The sequence below is a fragment of the Cebidichthys violaceus genome, unplaced genomic scaffold (assembly GCF_023349555.1).
Source record: "Cebidichthys violaceus isolate CVI_PGR_0920_01 unplaced genomic scaffold, fCebVio1.0.p SCAF_47, whole genome shotgun sequence".
Taxonomy (NCBI): Eukaryota; Metazoa; Chordata; class Actinopteri; order Perciformes; family Stichaeidae; genus Cebidichthys; species Cebidichthys violaceus.
Window position 1 is genome coordinate 188,210 of NW_027176672.1, and position 17,780 is coordinate 205,989.

A 17,780-nucleotide genomic window follows, 5' to 3' on the forward strand; every position below is an offset into this window, starting at 1 on the left:
GAGACGACGGATTAGAATAATGGTCATCACAAACTGGGTTTAAAGGCTCAGATTCTAAGTGGAAAACAACGTAATTCAACATCTGTATGTGTGCAATGTACAACAAACTCAAGCAATGTTGATTTAAAATTGTTCTCGCCGAGACCTGAGAAGAGAAGATCGACACCGGCTGCATGCATGAAGCGCTAGATATGAAACTACAGCCAGGAGACGTTAGCTAGCTTAGCATAATAACCGCCATAAACAGCGAGAATATCGTTGAAGGAGAGGGTCATGTGACACACGGAGGAGTAGCCTAGCTAGCACTACCGCTTTCAAGCTAATCTACTAGCATGTTTACTACATTATTGCTGTAGGTTTAACAATGTGTCTTAATTAAAAATAATTACAACGGACACATTTCAGTGGAAAATAATGATAGAAAATTACATTTGTTGTCTAATAGACAAAAAACAACGGCATTGAGCTAATGTTAGCTAATATTAGCTAACTAACAATTCTGTGTCTGAATAACTACTAACTTTGGAGAGTAGAACTATAGACAATAGCCCTACTGCAGGTCTATTGACACAATGTTTTACTGGTAATCGTCTAAGAACAGTTGCGTTCTGTGCTTCTTCACCGTTTACCTTCTGCAGTACACGTAGACGTTAGCTATGCTACCGTAAACTAGCCGACTGACATTCTGTCTCAGTCGCTCATGTGACTCTTTTACACTTTGATTTTTGTACCGATTAAACAAACAAGAGAAAATGTGTTCATTTGTGAGCTTTGGCGGAGCCGATTGGTGATTTTGTTACTTTCAGACGGAGCCAGGCTAGCTCTTTAAGCTAAGCTAACCATCATATCTAGGGTACCGATATCAGAGCAACATCATCTAACTCTCGACAAAAAAGAAGAGAAATGCATTTCTGCAAATTTCTCTTTCTTTAAAAGTACCAAAAGATGGAGCTCACCTCGATCAGGGGTCCCTCAGACTGTAAGATCTTGATGACCATCACCATGGGGATGCAAATCATGGAGGACAGGGCCAAACACCAGCCTAGACCGATGGCCCAGTCCGGGTACTCGTACACCTTGTTGTAGGTCAAGGGCTTGTACTTCACCAGGGAGAAGACAAAGCAGCCCTGGGAAACAAACACAAGCTTCCATCAGTACAAGTTGTACTCAACGTTTCTTCAACAATATCTCGTCCAAGGCGTTAAAGGGACACGACCAAAAGCTACCGCTCGTCTCTCACCATGCAGAGGACGGGAGTGATTATGGTCCAGCTCCATTTCATCCATGCGTTTGGTCTGTAGCCAATCATATCCTCAATGCCATCGTAGAATTTATCCACTCCTATTCCAAAACAAAGAATGACATGAATAATAAAAAAATGTTTCAGCAAATACTGTAGATATCAGCGTCTGTACTATTCCTGTGTTATTGTGTTGTTATCTGCCTCTTATCTCCTGTGTCTGCTCTTAACTGCAGTACATTTCCACTGGGTCACGTACCGAACACTGTTAAAGTACACACAGTCTCGGCTTTGTCAGGTCATCGCTTATCCTTCCTCAGAGTTTACTGTAGTCAACGGTGTGTTTTATGGCATCATTAAGTGAGTTGTGTGCAGCGCTGATGTTTGTTATTGTGCTCCTTTGTTAACAATAAGTTCTTCTATTCTGTTTTTAGTTCCTTTTCAACATCTGGCGAGGGACTACGGATGAAGCGCAGCAGCTGGTGAGGTCCTTTGTGATGCTGCTACAATAGCATCTTTTGTAAAGACGATAAAAACAAGAGCTTGGAGGAGTCTGGGACGCTGGTTCCCAACAGTTTGGACTTGTAATAGGTTGCATACGTCTATTGGCAGTGAAGACTTCAACCAAAGAGGCATTGTTCCTTCTCATGTTGTTTATTTGAGCCACTTCCACAATGATGAGATGAGCAAATATTTGAGAAAAGACTGAAATAAATCATTTTACTTTCATTTGTTTAATCTCTTAAAGCCCTGTTGATAGAACCGAAGGACAATTGACTGAAGGTGAGCGGAGTTAACGTCTTTTAATTGGCTGAACTTTGTATTTGACGTATCGTTCAGATGTGGGGCGTTACTCCTGTCATGGTGTTGTCTGTGAATGTTGTGGTAGTGATACAGAGGTTGGGTTCGACCAGTTCAAAGCGATAGTAATGGAGGAAAGATAAATTAAATATCTGGTTTTCTGAGCAGTTATTAGTGCAGTGGTCATTTGCCAGACAAAATCTAAAGCCCGATGGGGACGTGGTACACGCAGGCAAAAGAGGCCTTTGTCCACGCAACATGTTTGTGTTTCTTATCATATATTTCTCCAAAAACAAGCACACAAAAGAACAATGAAATCATGGCTATCGCTGGTCCTCCCAGGTGCATGCTGGTCCCACACCTGCCTCCCTACATATACAACAGCAGGTGCCCACAGTGTTACCAGAAACCAAACAAATCTAAATAATAATTACACAAAAATATACTAAACAGGGAAATAATTGAACTATACAAATAACTAGCAAAAGAAAAATCCATCAAAAATATGATCTAAATAAAGCAAACATGTAGAATAATCATGTCACAGACGTATTCATGTAGCAGCAGCTGCATCATTTATTATTAACGGAATCAAGACGTTCTGTAACAACACTTCTATTAGTGGAAGAATAGTTCTAAACGTTCTTCCTGCATTAATAATACCAGGATGTAATCTGTTGGGAGGCAACCCTGGATAGCCAATCATAACCCCCCCCCCCACCACCACCACCACCACGCCTCTTCTTGCAGTTAAAGTTATTTACTACTGATGTGGGAAGAACCACAAGGACACCTTTGTTTACCACCAAAAGACATCATTTGTGCTTTTTTTCTCAACTGTTTACGATCATGACTTTGAAAAACGACACACAAGTTACTCCACTTACCATAAACCCAGGATACAGCGATGCATTCAAAGAATGCAACCCATAAAAGGCACACACCACTGGCTGCATAGTAGTCGAAGAGTTGAAACACATACATGCCACCCTGGAACGAGAGAAGAAGGGGGGGACATGAATTATCTCTGTGATGTCTGTCGAACTGAAGAAAGTCACACAGAAGAAGTGGGCATTAAAGAAGGCATTAAAGAGGGCATTAAATAGGGCATTAAATAGGGCATTAAAGAGGCATTAAAGAGGGCGGTGGGGTGTTGAAAAGCCGCGCGCTAGAATGCTGGCGCCCAACCAACGGAGGCAGAGTTCAAACAGGTGCTGAGACGCCATTGAAGCACGGTTAACTGCTAAACGGAAAACGGCGTTCCGAATTTGTTCCATTCACACACACACACACACACACACACACACACACACACACACACACACACACACACACACACACACACACACACACACACACACACACACACGTGACGTGAGCGGTGAATGTGGATAGGAGGCCATATTTGGTCGTGACAATGGGGGACAGCCGACGGTTGAGAGTGGAAAGTCTGTGGCGTTATCTCCGCCGTTGATCCAGAACACGCCGACTTCCTCCTCCTGTTCTTAAGCGGAGGAAAGGAGGAAAGGAGGGAAGGAAGGAAGGAGGGAAGTGACTGCTGGTGAACTTACCTTCGTCACCATGGCCAGCCCCAGGAGATAGCTCATGAAACACATCACAGCTATGAAGATCTCCCGTCGGTAACCCTTCCTGAGGAAGTTTGGATTACAGATCCACTATGGAGGTGATCTGTCCTTCCACTTCAACAAACTGTGGGGACAAAAGCAACTGTTAAGTTCTCAGCCGGGGGGGGGGCAGCTCTTGTTTGTCTCCACAAACCAGTGATCACAGAATGAGAGCTGTCTTTGTTGAGCAGTAATGAGAATTTAAACAGAGCTCCTCTCTGCAGCTCTGGTCTGTCGCTACCAAGACACAACAGAGAGGAAACAACAGAGCACCACTGTCTCTCTCTCTCTCTCTCTCTCCCCATCTCTCTCTCTCTCTGTCTCTCTCTCTCTCTCTCTCTCCATCTCTCTCTCTCTCTCTCTGTCTCCATCTCTCTCTCTCTCCATCTCTCTCTCTCTCCGTCTCTCTCTCTCTCCGTCTCTGTCTCTCTCTCTGTCTCTCTCTCTCTCTCTCTCGCTCTCTGTCTGTCTCTGTCTCCATCTCTCTCTCTCTCTCTCTCTCTTTGACTCTGTCTCTGTCTCTCTCTCTCTCTTTGTCTCTGTCTCTCTCTTTGTCTCTGTCTCTGTCTCTCTCTCTCTCTAAAAAAGAAGAAGTGTGCTGATGGAACCAATGAACCGCGTTGCCTTCAGGGGACGATCCGGTCTAACGAATTGGCACTATTGACAGATGAAATCTAAGACTTTTCTTGAGTCTGTTGTACTTTATGATCTTTAGTTCAGGTTGAAAGTTCAACTTTGACTGATGACTGAAGTAAAAAGCTGAGTTTCATGTTTGATATGTATGTTTCTGTTGTTGGAGGAGTTGTTTTATTTTCTTGTTTGTTTGGGTTGATGACGTGACAGTGATCTGTTCTGGATCAATAAAAATTTTTAAAAAATCAAATCTCTCTCTCTCTCTCTCTCTCTCCTCTCTCTCTCTCTCTCTCTCTCTCTCTCTCTTCTCTCTCTCTCTCTCTCTCTCTCTCTCTCTCTCTCTCTCTCTCCTGCTCCTTTGTGTCTCCTCATTGCCTCTCAAGCTACATGATGTCATAACTAAATCGTCTCTGTTCACAAAGAACATGCTTCTTTGTTGCGCCCGAAAAAAAAAAGCAACAAAAAGCCCCTCACATAGCAGTGGCATGTATGTGTGAGCGATGTCGACAATATGTAGCATTCAGGACCGCAAATCTGCATGAAATTTATGGTCAAAAAATGCACACACCCACACACACACACACACACACACTCACACTCACACTCACACTCACACTCACACTCACACTCACACTCACACTGTAACTGGCAGCATTGCTCTCATGGAAATAGCCTCATGTGTATTTACATGTGCTCAAATTTAGAGCCTGATCTCGCAGTTGGCTGTGGGCAGGACTGAGTTAGCACAGGAGTAGAATTACACTTGGGAGGCAGGAAATGCGATATGACCGGCGAATCCCTCTGGTACACACTTGTGTTTTGTCAACGCAGATCATCTTGTCTTAATCAAAGCTCTGCCTCCTACCAAAGCTAGGAAACTTGCATGCGAGCTATGATAATGACTCCTACTAACTAAAACTTAATTTGTGGTGTTACGGGGCTTTGTAAAGGGATAGAATCCTCACTGCGGTCCAGTGTGACAGTTAAAAGGCCTTTGTGGGAACAGGCGGCTTTACTTGTCTGTTACCGGATACCTCGGAGACGTTAGATGTGGATCAGAGAGACACTTAATGTGTTTTACACATCGCGGCTGGCAGGAGCCGACTAACCCACGGGACCTGGAAGATGTCCGCGTGAAAGCCACTGACCTGGCTGTCGAGGCCCAGGAGCAGCAGCATGATGAAGAAGAGGATGGCCCAGAGGGTCGGCATCGGCATCATGGACACGGCTTTAGGGTAGGCGATGAAGGCCAAACCGGGACCTGGAGGGAGGACACAGCAGGGACGGGGAGAAGGGGAGAAGGACGGGATTAATATTCCGTCTGATTTACAGCTTGGACGACATAAAGAGGATGAGCTAGAGAAGCTGAGCTACAAGATCTGTATTATAGAACAACATGTTATGGTTGTGTTAATATTCATATTAATATCATTGTGTACTCATTGTGTTTGTTTCGTACTTTAATGCCAATAAAGCCACATAGAGTTTCAATGAATATGTCCAACAGTTTAAAGTGTTCGTTGTTGTCTTTGAGTGTTGAGCTGCTTTGAGGAATAAAGTGTGTTTTTCATGCTTTAGTGGTGAAACATCAACAACCACATTCAGCTGGTCTCTTTTACATATAGTGACGTAGTCATATATTACATAACTGCCTCCTGTTTATGCTGAATATTACACACCCAGACCATTCTACTGCACATAGCATTCACTAGATTCTGCTCATGCTGCTGCTGTACATTGTGCATATCGTTTGTATGAATCACATTTAACTCTAAATGCACTTTTCCAATTGTTTGCATTAAGATCCTAATCTGCATTCCTGGTACTTACTGTGAGCAATTACAATAAAGTGGACTCTAAACGAAAGAAAGCAGACGAGGACTGCAGCAAATGCAACATATCAACATGATGATTATAATAATAATGATCATAATAATAATGATAGGAGCATGAGGCACAAAGTCAGCATTCAGATTAGCTAGTGCCTCAGTTGAACAGCTGAGTTATTCTACATTTAAAGAAGGAATTGATTTTGGTTCTGTGTTTTCATGTATGATGAACTCCTGTCATTGTTACACACTCGGTGGTTTGATTGAATTCAAGTTGCAGTCTTAAAGAAAGCAAGAGTTTAAATTGAACAGAGCGAGAATGCAGAAAGAAGACGCATCTCCTCAAAAAACGTCCACATAGGGTGTAAAAGGAAGGCGGAGACAGAAGCGGTGTGGCGTCCACCTCGGAACGTCCACAGCTTGTTAACACAGCTGGGCTCGCAGTGCAGTGCTGCGGGTCAGAAATATCACACTCACACACAGCAGAGTACAGTCAGTGCTGGTTCAACCGTCTGACAACGTCCTCTGGTCAAACACACGTGACGCTGCTAACATGACGAGCTCTTTGACGGCACGGTTCATTGTGTGCCGATACCGGTACATGTCAGCATCACCCCCCCCCCCCTCATTTAAAATGTGCTGCACTGGCTCTTTTGATAAGTCTCCGGTTGTCTTTTCTTTTGTCTCTTTTTTTGGGTTGTTTTCTTTGGCAACAGCGCCCACCATCGCTGCTGCCATCACCTCGGACCCTCGTACCTGACTCTGCCACATCGGCAATGTCCACCCCTTGTTCTTGTGCCATGAAGCCCAGGACGGAAAATATTGCGAAGCCAGACACAAAACTGGTACCGCTGTTGAGGACTCCCAGCAGCAAACAGTCCCTATGTCACACATATGTCATGGAGGTTGTTAATGACACACAGGCGGAACCGAAGTTCCCATTTTCTTTTCACGCAACCGTCTCTGACACGAGTTGCTGTCACTACTACAGTCCCCACGCTCTCCCCCCCGCCCCCCAGCGGAAACACAGCTCACCTGTAGCAGTTGTATTTGTATTTGTTGTAGCTCCCCAGCGACGTCATGGCTCCCAGGCAGATGGCGTAGGAGAAGAAAATCTGGGTTCCCGCATCGATCCACACCTGAGGAGACAGAGGAGCAGGTGAGGCCGACCTGTTTATTACATACTTTTCGGAAATTTTAAAGGACCCCAGTGCGCACAGTCGCTTTTATTTTTGTTATTTCCCATCAACGCGGAAGTGCTTTTATTTTGAAAAGAAGGAAAATTTAACGAAAAGGGAAACACGGAAGATGAACAAGTAGAACGAAAGAGGATATAATGGAAGTCTAGCGCCAGTCGAGGGGGCGGCAAGGTACTAAATGCTTTTTATTTGTAAGTCCAGGTTACTTTGACTGTGATGCTACAGAAATGATGTCATGAGCTCCTTCTAGTGAGCTGATCAAACATACGAGTGATCGCTCACACTGAAGGCAAACGCTTTATTAAACATGCCATGACTGGGTTTCTTTGTCCACTTCGGAGCAGAAACAGGTTGTGAACACTGACGTCGCCTTTCAAAGGCTTCGGTCGCTAAACTTGAGAAACTAGCAAGAGTACGCTAGATTTAAAACAATGATCCAGCAGAAAGACCAGCCCAGAGTTGCCAACTCTTTAACAATGAAAGTATCTAACAGCTGCAAAAGTCCCTAAATCGAGCAAGAAAGTCGGCAAAATGATCATTATGAACGTAAACAACCAACATGGCTGCTGGTAGCACTCACAGGAGGAACGTTCCTGTATCTGTGTTTCTGGCTTCATCATGAATGTCCAGTCCAATATTTACTCCACTTTTTGCTCTGTTTTTGGTCTCATCCTCCTGAAGGAGATGTGTGCCTCTTAAGCAGCTGAATGCTTCACTGTGTTCATATCTATCATACCTGTGTCTGTCTGAGGAGCAGAGCAGCAGAGATCTTTGAGATGAGAGCGGCGACACGGAACCAAAACAGTGAAGTTACAGAAAACCAAACGCTGAAAGATGCTATGAAGCTGGGAAGAGCTGAGCTGAGTCATCACTCCCTGTGAGTACGAGCGACCGCTTTGACACATAAGTAGTCATGTGATCCATTGCTAGTATAAAGACATTGATACCATTAATTACATAGAGCAACAATGCAATAACAGTCACCACAACTTCCACAAAAGCTTCTACGAGGAGTCCAAAACAGAGAATATTAAAATGAAATGCACACGTAGTGGTGACATGGTGCAATGTCACTGATTTCATGAAGCCTCATGAACGACATTAACTCTGTGAAACAGTCAAACGTCTCTTGATGTTAATCCACTCATTCATGATAAATGATGTAATCGAGTTATATGACAAAACACAAAAAAACACTACAGTGATTTAGATATTAAGAGTTAGATGGAAGATTGATGCCGATTCAATATCCATCTGTTAAATATGGAGCTACAGGCAGCAGCCAGTTAGCTTAGCTTAGCATAAAGACTGGAAACAGCTACCGTGGCTCTGTCCAAAGGTAACTAAACCAGCCTACCAGCGCATCTAAAACCCACATATGAACGCTTTAAATCTTGGTTGTTGTCTAAAAAAGCACAAGCGACACGTTGTGGTTCTATCGGGTTTTATGTCGAAACCTGACCAACATGTTTACGCTTCGGTTGCACAGATTGACAGATGAAACGTGTTCACTAGTGAGCTCTGAGGGAGCTGCTAGGTGGATTTTGGATAGAGCCATGCTAGCTATTTCCAGGTGTTATGCTAAGCTAGTTGGCTGCCAGCTCTCGTTTCATATTTAGAGTACAGAACTAAAAGTGGCATCAACTTTCTCATTTAACTCTCAGCAAGAAATATGACACAAGGCTGCTGGTCGGGGGGACTTTAAGTCGTCTCATTTAGCCACTTGTTAGCCACCGCCTTTTTCAACACACTTTTATATTATATATATATATAAATATATAAATCAAATATATATATATGTGTATATATATATATATGTGTGTGTATGTATATATATATATATATATATATATAGAATATACGTAGAATATATATTTGATTTTACATCCCAGAACAAAACGTTAAAATCTCTTAAACGTGTGTTAACCACACACCTTATTTTAGACCAAATTTAACTCAAATCAGTTGTAGGACTCATTCCTGCAGCGCTCTACCACAGATGAAGAGGAGAAGAAGAGGAGGTCTTGATCCTACCTCTGGGTCTTGTAGGCGGGTCAGGTTGGGGTAAAGGTAGAATTTGATCCCTTCGGATGCTCCGGGCAGGGTCACTCCACGCACCAACAGCACAATCAGCATCACAAATGGGAAGGTTGCTGTGATGTACACCACCTAGACAGGACAACGGAGCGATGAGCCAAAACACTGAGCAGCCGTCATCACCTGACATATATAACGAGGTAAAAACACTGCTTCCTTTTAGAAGTTCTCACTTCTGTTTTTATCGACCGCAGGTGAAGAGAAACGTCGTTCCACTGAAGTGCTTGTTTTTGTAGCAGGCTTTGCCCCGCTGAGCACCTGGCGTTTCTTTTGAGCACCCTGAACGCCTCAAGTATATAATAATTATATACTAATACTTATATAATTAATATAAACTATATAATAACTCCTCTCAAAGTGCCCAACATCATCAGCATGTCTTTCCTTGTTGTGGTCACGTTTTCCTGGAAGCTTGATGCAAAATGACTTTACCGACTGTATTACTGTGAATTAGTGCTGCACTCGACATTTCAAGTAAGTTTTTCCATTCATTTAACTACGAGACAGTTAACTGTAAATTAAGCCAACTAAGGACTATTTCCACTGATGATCTCGCTCCATTCACTAACATGTTCATCTCTGAGGGAGTGTGCTTCAGAAGACGTGAGGTCTACGGCTGTGACTCACCTGTGAAACCGTCTCTCACACGCTGAGACATTCTGACACGTTGATTCAAAGCTAGAATCAAGTTTGCTTTATCACACCATACGTTGAACCCGAGATGTAAAGCAGTACTTCCACAACATCACGAGAGCAGCCGGTCATAAACCATCTGATCGTTGATATGATCTCTGACAGAGCTCTGACAGGTAGCCAAATAGTTCATTCTCTTAAAACAAGATTTTCCAGGACTTTTGACTTTTACGTGTTTTCCTTGACTGGAGGATCGGTCAACTGTTTTCCAGGTTTTTCCAGACCGCGTGTGAAACCTGATAGAGCAGCCTGCAGACGTCCTGATGACGCTGTGCACCACCCTGCATACAGACTTCTCCCTGCAACTTGGCTTTAGATTAATCATTCTAATGCACACCAATCACAACAAGGCACCTTGCTATACATGAAAATAAAGCCACAGAAAGAGGTCAGTGTTGTCTCGTTGGCTCCGGCCCACTTTCTGACAGAAGCAGAGAGGAGGCTGAGCGGTCGACGTTTCACAGCCGACAGTGAGTCTGGCCAACAAGAACCTCCAGGACAGCGCAGAGGCTCGTGCCTCTAAATCAACCAGTGCTTTCCCAGCATGTGTCTTTCCTCTAAGCAACAGTAAAACAAAAGAAAGTAAAGGCCAAACAGCATCCAGGCAACACAATAAGCAACAAGACGCATCTCCGCTTCAGCGACTCACTTTCCCCGTGGACTTGACTCCCTTCCAGATGCAGAAGAAGCAGATGACCCACACTGCGAGGAGACACAGGGCCAGGTCCCACTTCAGGGGCCCGATGTCCTCGATCCCACTGGAGATGCTCAGGACGTTGCGTCTGCAGAGGAGACAGAGACGCACGACGGCTTAGTGGAAGTTTGATAAGAGATCGTGTGACAACCCCGATAACGGTGGAGATCGACCAGACGCATGGTGTAGCAGGAGGGAAGGAACGCTTCAAGGCTTTAACGTGTTTAATGCTGCATGAATATCTTTATTATTATTAACATATTATTTATGAATTATCTGCAAATTCAAACATGTAACAAAGCAAACAGGGAACGAAAAAGACAAATAAAGTCAAAGTTTGTGGAGCGGCATTTAAAGTCACGTTACGTATTCTCCAAAAGAAACGAACATCAGATCTCTGTACAGTGACAAGAGGGGTTTAAATCCTTAGCATGATTAGAATGTAGGAGCATCTTTGTTTGCATGAGCACACTTCATGAAGAAAAGATCATTTTGATATAAAAATACAGAGAAATTGTTTGTTTTTTTTACGATATATTGTTAACTTGCAGAAAAGTAAAATTAAACTCATATGTTCTTAAAGAGGCAGTGTACCTTCAGTATAGTCTGTGTGTCGGTTAATACTCACTCCCAGAACTCGGTGACGGGGGAGGTGAAGTTGGTCATGTTGGCTGCGAGCCATACGGTCTTGTTCCGGCGGACTGTGTCCTCTATGCAGAATTCGGTGTTCCAGGGCTGGTTGCATTTGGCCCAGGGGAGCTCCGGCTGAAAGCACTGGAACAGGTAGTAGAGTCCCCAGGCCAAGATCACGATGTAGTAGATGTTCAGCAGAGACACGATCACCACGGAGGCATAGCCGATACCTGGAGAGGGGGCGGGAAGGAAGGCCGATTTTCAGTGTTGTAGACGCCATGGTAGAGACCTGTCAATCAGTGTGTAGCCCCGCCCCTAAATCATCCCCTGCTTTATGGTCTGTTTGACTCTAAATGGACCATAATGTACTAAATGAACATCATGCTGTATTGAAGAAGACTGTAAACTAGAGATTGAGACCATAAACTCATGTTTACAATGTTTACTGAGGGAATAAATCAAGAGAGAAGTAGAGTCATTTTAGACTAGACTTCTATACAACCAGAGGAGTCGCCCCCTGGTGGACACTAGAGAGAATGCAGCTTTAAGGCTCTTCAGCTTCACTTCTCAGAACGGAGGTTGGCCTTGCTCCAGTGATGAAGAAGTGTACTTCTGACTACACACAACCACGCCCACTACTGACCCTGGTATAGATTTCCAGCGTAGTGGTAAATAACTCTTTACGGAAGATTGTGGCCGAGCGACTTTAAAAGCCATCAGGAACACAAATGACAGCCGACTTTTCACCAACCCAACGAGGGGGAAGCGTCCTGAGCCGGACTCTGCTGTCTACTGTTATAATGTCCTTAGTGTTTTAACACTATTTTTAGATGACTTTGTCACGAACCTGGACACAGAAATCCCCGGTACTCTTCCACTGCTCAGGAGTATTTTTAAACTCATCTCTGTCGCCCCCACCGCCTCATTCCCACATACCAAATGCAAACTGATGGACAAGTCAATGCTGTGACAGGTGTGTGTGTGTGTGTGTGTGTGTGAAGGTGGGGGGGGGGACAATGAGGAGGTTTGTGATTGGTCAGATCTGTGGCCACTTGTGCTGCGGCCTCAGCGCTCCCTGAATAGTGGAGACCGTCAGCAGCTGCTGGAGATCCGGTACAGAAGGAACGGCTTCCTCTCTCTGCATGCCGTGTTTGTGAACACGAGCGAGAGCGAGACGGCGGCAGCTGAAGGCGCGCCGCCTCGCCGCCTCGCCGCCTCGCCGCTTATCTTCAGCTGTCACTCAAGAGACGGACGCTTTTTATATATATATTTATATAATCTTTATATTTACACCATTTTAAACTACAGTCCTGTTTGTGTTTTACGTTTATTCGTCCAGCTTTGTTGTCTTTGTCCCTCATTGTTATTCATATTTATATTCATATTTATCCCCAGGACAGCTACACACATTCACGTTCACATACATCTTCACTTTAAATAGACACTTAACTCTTTAATAGCAGACTTATTTTAACATACTACATTGTATGGTTTGTTTGTTTATCATATTCTATTGTACATTTTCATATTTCTTAAATTTTTAATGTGTTTATTGTCAAGCACCAATCACCAAGATGGAGTCTTTGTGTGTGCAAACATACTTATGAACAAGTCAAGTTTAAAATTTGACTTAAAGCTGATTGTGAGTTGTGATATTTCTTCTTCACTGTCTTTCACATAACACAAAGCAGCCTAATGAAGTAGTGATGAGTGCATGTTGAATGCAGACTGAACTGGACTGAACAGCTGATGCTCTCACTCAGCGTTGAATATTGAAGATGTGGATGATCTGAGCTGTGATTTGAGCCTCTGTTTCCGTCTGTATGTGTGAATACGTGCAGCGTTTTCGTGCTCGGACTGACCGGTGAAGATGGGGCAGATCTTGGCCCAGCAGGTGATCCCTCCCTCTGAGGTGTACTGGCCCAGTGCGACCTCCAGGAAGAACACCGGCAGGCCGCCGCCGAACAGGAAGATGAAGTAAGGGATGAGAAACGCACCTGGGGGGGGGGGGGGGGCGGATGCAGAAAGTGAGACATCTCCAACGATCACCAGCTTACGATTCATTGGCTTAACTCTGTCCTGTATCTTCAAGCCTACCTCCGCCGTTCTTATAACACAGGTAAGGGAATCGCCAGACGTTTCCTAATCCGACGAAGCCTCCGGCCACGGACAGGACAAAGTCCAGCTTGCTGGCCCACTTCTCCCTCTGAGGAGCCTTGCCTTCGGCCTCGTCCTCGGGCCGCGTGCCGGGACTCTTCCCCGGTGAAGGTTTCAGAGTGTCCTTGTGGAAGTCCTTCAAGCATTGGAGCTTCTCTTTTTGTGCCATGCTGTGGACGGCAACACATGTTTTTATTGTTACAAAGACACGTAAGATGCAGGGACACAAAGACAAAGAGACACACAGGGGTGGGCGGGGTCAGACACAGAGGTGGGCGGGATCTGACACCGATGTGGGCGGGGTCAGACACAGGGGTGGGCGGGGCTTTAAGGAGATAATGCCGTCTCCTGATTGCGTTACGGCGTGCGGTGTAGCCGCTGAGTACACGACGCACAGAACCATGTCGCTAATCCTGCTAATCTGAACAACTGATGCACGGAGGTCATTCGGACAAGAGAGATGTTTTGGGGAGCTGATTTAAACCAGACATACACGGAATACCCACTGAGTTTATTATCTACTTTTATAGGCTAGCTGCAAATTATACAGCTAAAATATCACCCAGAGTTTTGTTATTATTTGATTGTACTTGATTCACTCCTGCTTTGTTAGAGCAATGAAAACGTCCTGACTGTATCTGTTCTGTCACCTTTAACCCTTATATATATATATATATATATATATATATATATATATATATATACATATGTATGTATATATATATACGTATATATATATACGTATATATATACGTATATATATACATATATGTATATGTGTATATATATATATATATATATATATATATATATACATATATATATATGTATATATGTATATACATATATATATATATATGTGTATACATATATACGTATATATAATATATGTATACGTATATATGTATACACATATATATATATATATATATATATATATATATATATGTATATACATATATATATATATATATATGTGTATACATATATACGTATATATAATATATGTATACATATATTATATATATGTATATGAGGGTATGAGGACTTCCAATGAGACATGTTTCCTCTCCTCTACTCTTCTGGAATAAAACCTTTTAAAATCAATAACCATATTTCCTAAAAAGACATCACCCAAACTGCAGGACGACAGCATGTGCAGGTTCACATTGTGACTCCAGCTCTCTGCTCTCCAGCTTCTGCTCTCTCGAGGTGTATTTTTTTAGGCACAGAGGAGGGGGGGGGGGGGGGCACATTGTCCATGAAGGAAAAAGGAAGGGAATGTTTGAACGCCATACACGCCCTTTAAAAACCTCCCCTGACCCGGGGGGAAAGTTTCCTCTTAAAGCTTTCATCTTCTGCAACCGAATCAGCAACAAGTCGACCCTCCGGAGTCCAAATTTAGAGCCGCCGGCTGCTGCTGCTCTCAAGACGACACCGCAGCTTAAGTTCACTTGAGTATCGACACTGTAAACCGCCTTTCCAAGAAAGACAGGATTTGTTAATACTGATAGAGAGGCCTCTGATTTCCAAGCGCATGAGCCGAAGAGGAGAACAGAACCCCTAATAGGGACTGGAATAACTGTGAGACGTGCCAAGACTGTGACTTAAGCTCCCAGCTGGCAAATGACAAAGAACAAAAAGATAGGACAATAGGGAGCAGTAATTAATGGTAAGACACAGGATTAATTGAAGGGGGGGGGGGATTATCTCTTCTTTTAAGAGGAGTAACATCAAATTCTTCCCCCTTTAAGGCTGCAGGCATCGAATAAATGAATAAACTTAGACCGAAGAACACTTCCAAATTATTTACCCGTTTGGTCCAAGTTGAAAAACAAACACGTGGAACTGATATTTAAAAGAGAGAGCGAGAGAGTGTCCCGACTCAACAATAGAAGAAGACATCCAGAGAACTAAACGTCTCTTCATCAGCGCTTCCCCGTCCCCCCGTGTTCACTCTGTCCATCGCTCTCCACGATCCCTCTCTTCCTGTTATGCATGACAAGTCAACTAGAACCGCTTTCCATTCTCAGACCTCCTTACATAACTGGATCAGTTGTTGCCCACTCTGCTTCTCATCCCCCCCCCCCCCCCTCTCTCTCTTCCCCCTCGTCTGCTTAGCGTATGCTTCACCTGCCGGTGTGGTGTTAGTGAGGCCAGATAAGACTTAAGACAAACTGTCCTTGGGATTTAAACCAGACACACTTCAACACAAATTCCTTAACCTTTAAGAAAAGAAAAAAAAACTGCTTCAATCCTCATTCATCCTGTCACAAATGAATGAATGAATCACAAAAGACAACAATGAAATCTACTTGCAGCTCTGTTTTCCCTCTATGTATCTAACCTTTAAACACACACACACACACACACACACACACACACACACACACACACACACCAACGCTGTACAACTTCTCTTCATTTGATTCAAGCAGAAAACCCTACAAATACAATATAAATATAAATACAAATCAAATCAAATCTTTTTTCCATTAAAGCAGTTTCAGAGAAACTTACATTTCCTTCATGGCTGCGACTATGTACAGAGTTCCTCTCTCTCAGCTGTCACCATTCCTCTGTACTGAACGCCTTTATGCCGACATGGGTCACGAGAAGTGGAGCTGACAGCCGGGGGGGGGGGGGGACCCGCCCCCTTTGGCTAAAGACAATTAAATCCAAAGTGGAGATTGGACGCTGCCTCGCTGTGACAGACAACTCAGGTACCAACGTGGGAGACTGTAAATTTCCACTTCCAACACACACACACACACAGACACACACACACACACACACACACACACACACACACACACACACACACAGAGCCAAGTGGTGGGGGGGAGTATGTGTCACACACACACACACACACACACACACACACACACGTTCATGTTGGAGACACCCTACTCTGAGTTGGCTTCATGATCTTGAAGCAGCATTGACATTTTTTGTGTTTTTTTCTTCCTTTCTTTCAAACAGCAATAAAATATGAAATATGAAATGCATCTTTGTGTGAAAACAAATGTTTTTCTCTCACAAATATATCCTGAGATAAATCCCCCCCCTTCTTTTCATGACATGTGGTTTGTTATCTGCAAAATGTAAACAAGTACAGTATCAACGGTATAACAACTCCTAATAAGGAGAGGCGTCTCCTAACTCTCTCTCTGTCTCTCTCTCTCTTTGTCTCTCTGTCTGTCTCTCTCTTTGTCTCTCTGTCTGTCTCTCTCTGTCTCTCTCTCTGTCTCTCTGTCTGTCTCTCTCTGTCTGTCTGTCTCTCTCTCTCTCTCTCTGTTTCTGTCTCTCTGTCTCTCTCTGTCTGTCTCTCTCTCTGTCTCTCTGTCTGTCTCTCTCTGTCTCTCTGTCTCCCTCTCTCTCTCTCTCTCTCTCTCTCTCTCTCTCTCTGTTTTTGTCTCTCTGTCTCTCTCTTTAGATATTCACTGCTCTGAGAGCTCATGATGTCGGGACAAAGGTCCGGTATGCAGGAGTCAATTAAAAATTCCTCTGCAGGATGTGCTCAGTTAAATGGGGGGGGTTAAAGATCAGCTGATGACAAGCTGTCGTTTAAACACGCACGCACACACACACACACACACACACACACACACACACACACACACACACACACACACACACACACACACACACACACACACACAGTCATACATCACATGTTACTGTGAAGTCGGGGCTGCGCCTGAACGCATCATAGCAGACCCCCAAACAGCGATCAAAGAGGACCAGGACCAGGACCGAGCCGTTATCACTGAACACAGGGACCCGGGTTCAAAGGCCACAACAGAGGCGCGTTTCTTTTATGACCAAAACTATATTTGCTGAAGTAGGTTTCTTTAAAGCAGCAGTGAAACGCCAGGACGTCTTTCTTCTCTATGTTGTGTTTATATATAGCGGAAGCGTTGTGGGAATAATGAGGACACGCACCATGTCAAAGAAAAAGAGCAAATCTGGATTATTTATATGAGAATAAAATGAAGCAGCAGCTTGAAAACACGGAGACACGTGACTGAACAGCACGCAGTGTGTTTGAAAAACAACCTTTACAGATGAGAGATATCTGATAAACAGCGTGTGTATAGATCATAGTTGTATATCCATCTTGCGTGTTTTTTTTGTTGCAAATAAAAACACTTAAATAAGTGAGTCGATGCGTAAAGA

General features: G+C 43.8%; 1 protein-coding gene across 1 annotated transcript; it reads right to left on the reverse strand.

The window, feature by feature from the left end:
* Window positions 1-914: 914 nt before the first annotated feature.
* On the reverse strand, window positions 915-17,152 carry LOC137887013 (sodium- and chloride-dependent taurine transporter-like). Its single transcript, XM_068729770.1, is given in 14 exon segments — window positions 915-1,127; window positions 1,241-1,341; window positions 2,929-3,031; window positions 3,613-3,708; window positions 3,710-3,751; window positions 5,448-5,560; window positions 6,885-7,009; window positions 7,164-7,267; window positions 9,362-9,496; window positions 10,767-10,899; window positions 11,440-11,674; window positions 13,307-13,441; window positions 13,542-13,771; window positions 16,122-17,152. Coding segments are annotated over 14 exon segments (1,761 nt in total). The 5' UTR covers window positions 16,133-17,152; the 3' UTR covers window positions 915-929.
* Between the last annotated feature and the right edge of the window lie 628 nt (window positions 17,153-17,780).